Here is a 3,011-nt window from a genome sequence, read left to right on the forward strand (position 1 = left end):
GTGTAGATAAGGGGAAGCTTATCTCAGTCGTACCAAATGTTGCCAAATTACTGCAAAGAACTTAAAAGGGTTGATCCAGATTGTTACATCGAGCTATTGACGTCGTCCGCCATCTCCCGAAAAAATCGATACATCGAGGTTTTGAACGCATTTTCTTGTGTTATGAGGTAACTGTCCGTGTTTACAAAAGATGTTTCCGTAAGTTGATTATGATTGATGGGACATTCATGAAAGGTAGATACAAGTCAGTTATCCTCACCGCTCTAGCTGCTGATGGTGACAACCACGTTTTCCCAATTGCAGTTGCTATAGTCCCGAAAGAAAATAATGAACACTACCCTTTAATAATTTTCACTTTTTACACATGGGAAGCCCATCGGATTGGATTCTCAAGAAGTTGAGAGACCATGTCGTTGGGATTGAGGAGAAATTTGTGCTTATGTCTGATAGGCATCAAAGCATTCTTCAAGCCGTGCCTAAAATCTTTCTAATGCTACACATTGCTTTTCTGCACAACATATCTTAAACAATGTCAGTAAGGAAGACACAAAAGGGAGGGTGAAGAGGGCGGCAGAAACTTATGATAAAGCTGATTTTGTTAGAATCCTGAGTCACATATCCTATAGCGATCCGAAGGGGTACGCAAGACTTTTAAGATTTCGAAAGAGTCATGGTCCTGTGCATTTGCTCCAATGAGAAGGTATGGTATTTGCTATACAAATCACATTGAGAGTTGGAACAAGATGATACTGCCAGAGTGAGCAATGCCTGTTACATCTCTTCTGAACGGAATTCGGTCAAACATAATCAAACACTTCTATGACTATATACTGATGGCTTCAAAGCTTAAGAGCAAACTGACCAAATATGTGGAAGATGTGATTGTCAGTTCAAGATACGTTAGTCGTCCGTTCACAGCTTCGAGGGCAACTGAGTATGTTTACTCTATTGTAAGTATAGATCGTACTGACACTGTAGACCTATTAAACAAGACATGTACTTGTGGTTTCTTCCAACAAGTTGGTCTTCCTTGTAGCCATGTTATGAAGGCAATTGATGACGGTAAATTCTCTGTATATGACTATTGCTTGCATTGGCACACAAAAGAAACTATGATGGTAACTTATCGAGAAGAGTGGAAACCAATAAGAGGTAAAGAACAATGGGTTTGGGTTTTTGATGGAATCATGGTCAAACCACCCGTAGATGAGGTCATGCCTGGCAGGCCAATGAAGAAAATAAAGCGATCTAAAGGAGAGGGGGTTCCAATGCAAAAAAGAAGGTGTTCTCGTTGTGGTGGTCTTGGACACAACATGACAACATGCACAAGGGCCACTGATGATGCATAATAGATTGATTTTTTAGCTGGAGTTCCACTAGATTTTGAATATGAAGAGTTTATATGATTATGGGTTGCAATAGGTAGGTAGAATGCAAGACAATGTCAGCTATTTTGGTTACTTGAAAATTACTAGGTCCAGTTACATACATCTTTTTGTGGGACATGTTATTGTAATATTAATATAAAAAACAAGTACATATATATGAACTTAATCTCTGATAGATAACTTCTTAACAAGTTCGCTCACATTTTGAACATTGCCTTCGATATTCATTTTAACTGGACCATCAATGGTGACCGTCAAGTGGTCGTCCTCAACAGGTCCTTTTCCAAGTGCACTTCCAATAGGTTGTTTATCCTTGGTCTCTCTACCTGCTAGATCAATCCATCTAAAACCTTTACACCATTCACCATTTGCCTGCATGAGAGATACTGTCTCCCTAGACTACATTCCTTTTTACTGACTGCAAACCGCATATTTGTGGGCAAACATCTTGGACACTTATTAATATTTGCCCATGGACAATTGATTTTCCAATGGCCAATTGATCTGCACCCAAAACAATTGTTTGTTGAACTTGCTGAATCCATAGATGCCTTATTACTGCTAGAACCTTCACTTTCTCCTTCTCCCCCACCCATTTTGTTGGACACAGAAAATAGAAATAGAAATGAAATACAAGTCTGAGTGACTACTAATATAGCAACATTTTCCCGTCCAAAAGGTTTCCTGCCAATATGGCCATATTGTGCGTTAAATATTTGTTGCAACGGTCATACTACATTGAAGTTACCATCAGCAATTACCTACCAAGATAGACAAAACAAAATAATATAATAGGTGACATAAGATTCCATACAAAACATAGCCATATATGAAGAAATATCAATATAGCAAAGTACGATCCTACATAAACGTTAAATTTATCTTCACATCTAAACACATATAATGTCAAACCATGTGACACATGAATAGACTTTGACTGTAGGAGTTTAGCAAAATTTCAACATGTTGATAATTTATGGCATGTGTCATTTGTTTCCATGCACCTAAATTGCCTCTACGCCATTGTAACGCCCGTATTTAAAATACATATTTATTTATTAATTAATTAATTTAATTTTATATAAAATCAGCTGGATTGGGTTTGAGATTTGTGGGCCTGGTTTCTGGGCCCGAGTCTGTGTTGGGCTTGGGTTTCAGACCCAGTATATAATCACATTGTTATAGAGAATAGGGTTCTTGGAATATAATAAAATAATAAAAATGGAGGCCGAGCTAGAAACTCGTTTGCTGGAGGGTGGAGTGCGACGATTTGGACTAGGAGGATTAAGTAGGGATTTCATTAATATAGGTGAGTGGTTTATATTTTTAAAATTTTCACGAACTGCGCTTGATCTTTATCGAGTTTTGGCTTCGGGCTCAGTATATTTTTGGGTTATGCGTACTGTCGATTTTTTTCTCCTATCGTATTGATAAACTTTAGTAGTTATAAACGTTTAAATCTGAAACTATGTTGGATTGATTGTCGAAGTTGCATGGGCGTTAATGGCAGATAAAGCCCAATACCAAGAAATCGCCAGTACCATTTTTTATGTAAATGGAACTGTGGTTTTTGTTGTGTTGTGGACGGATGATGGGTTGTTTGATGTCGGGGGGTATGTGTTG

General features: G+C 38.0%; 1 protein-coding gene across 1 annotated transcript; it reads left to right on the forward strand.

The window, feature by feature from the left end:
• Window positions 1-833: 833 nt before the first annotated feature.
• Window positions 834-1,349, forward strand: LOC147510663 (uncharacterized). Its single transcript, XM_086598211.1, has one exon. It carries the CDS (start codon window positions 834-836, stop codon window positions 1,347-1,349), a length of 516 nt encoding a protein of 171 aa, XP_086454337.1.
• The last annotated feature ends 1,662 nt before the right edge of the window (window positions 1,350-3,011 follow it).

Source organism: Coptis chinensis, chromosome 3, assembly GCF_015680905.1.
Source record: "Coptis chinensis isolate HL-2020 chromosome 3, ASM1568090v1, whole genome shotgun sequence".
Classification (NCBI taxonomy): Eukaryota; Viridiplantae; Streptophyta; class Magnoliopsida; order Ranunculales; family Ranunculaceae; genus Coptis; species Coptis chinensis.

Bases quoted from the DNA above. Each gene is read 5' to 3' on its own strand.
- LOC147510663 (XM_086598211.1), top strand. From the start codon at position 834: ATGGCTTCAAAGCTTAAGAGCAAACTGACCAAATATGTGGAAGATGTG.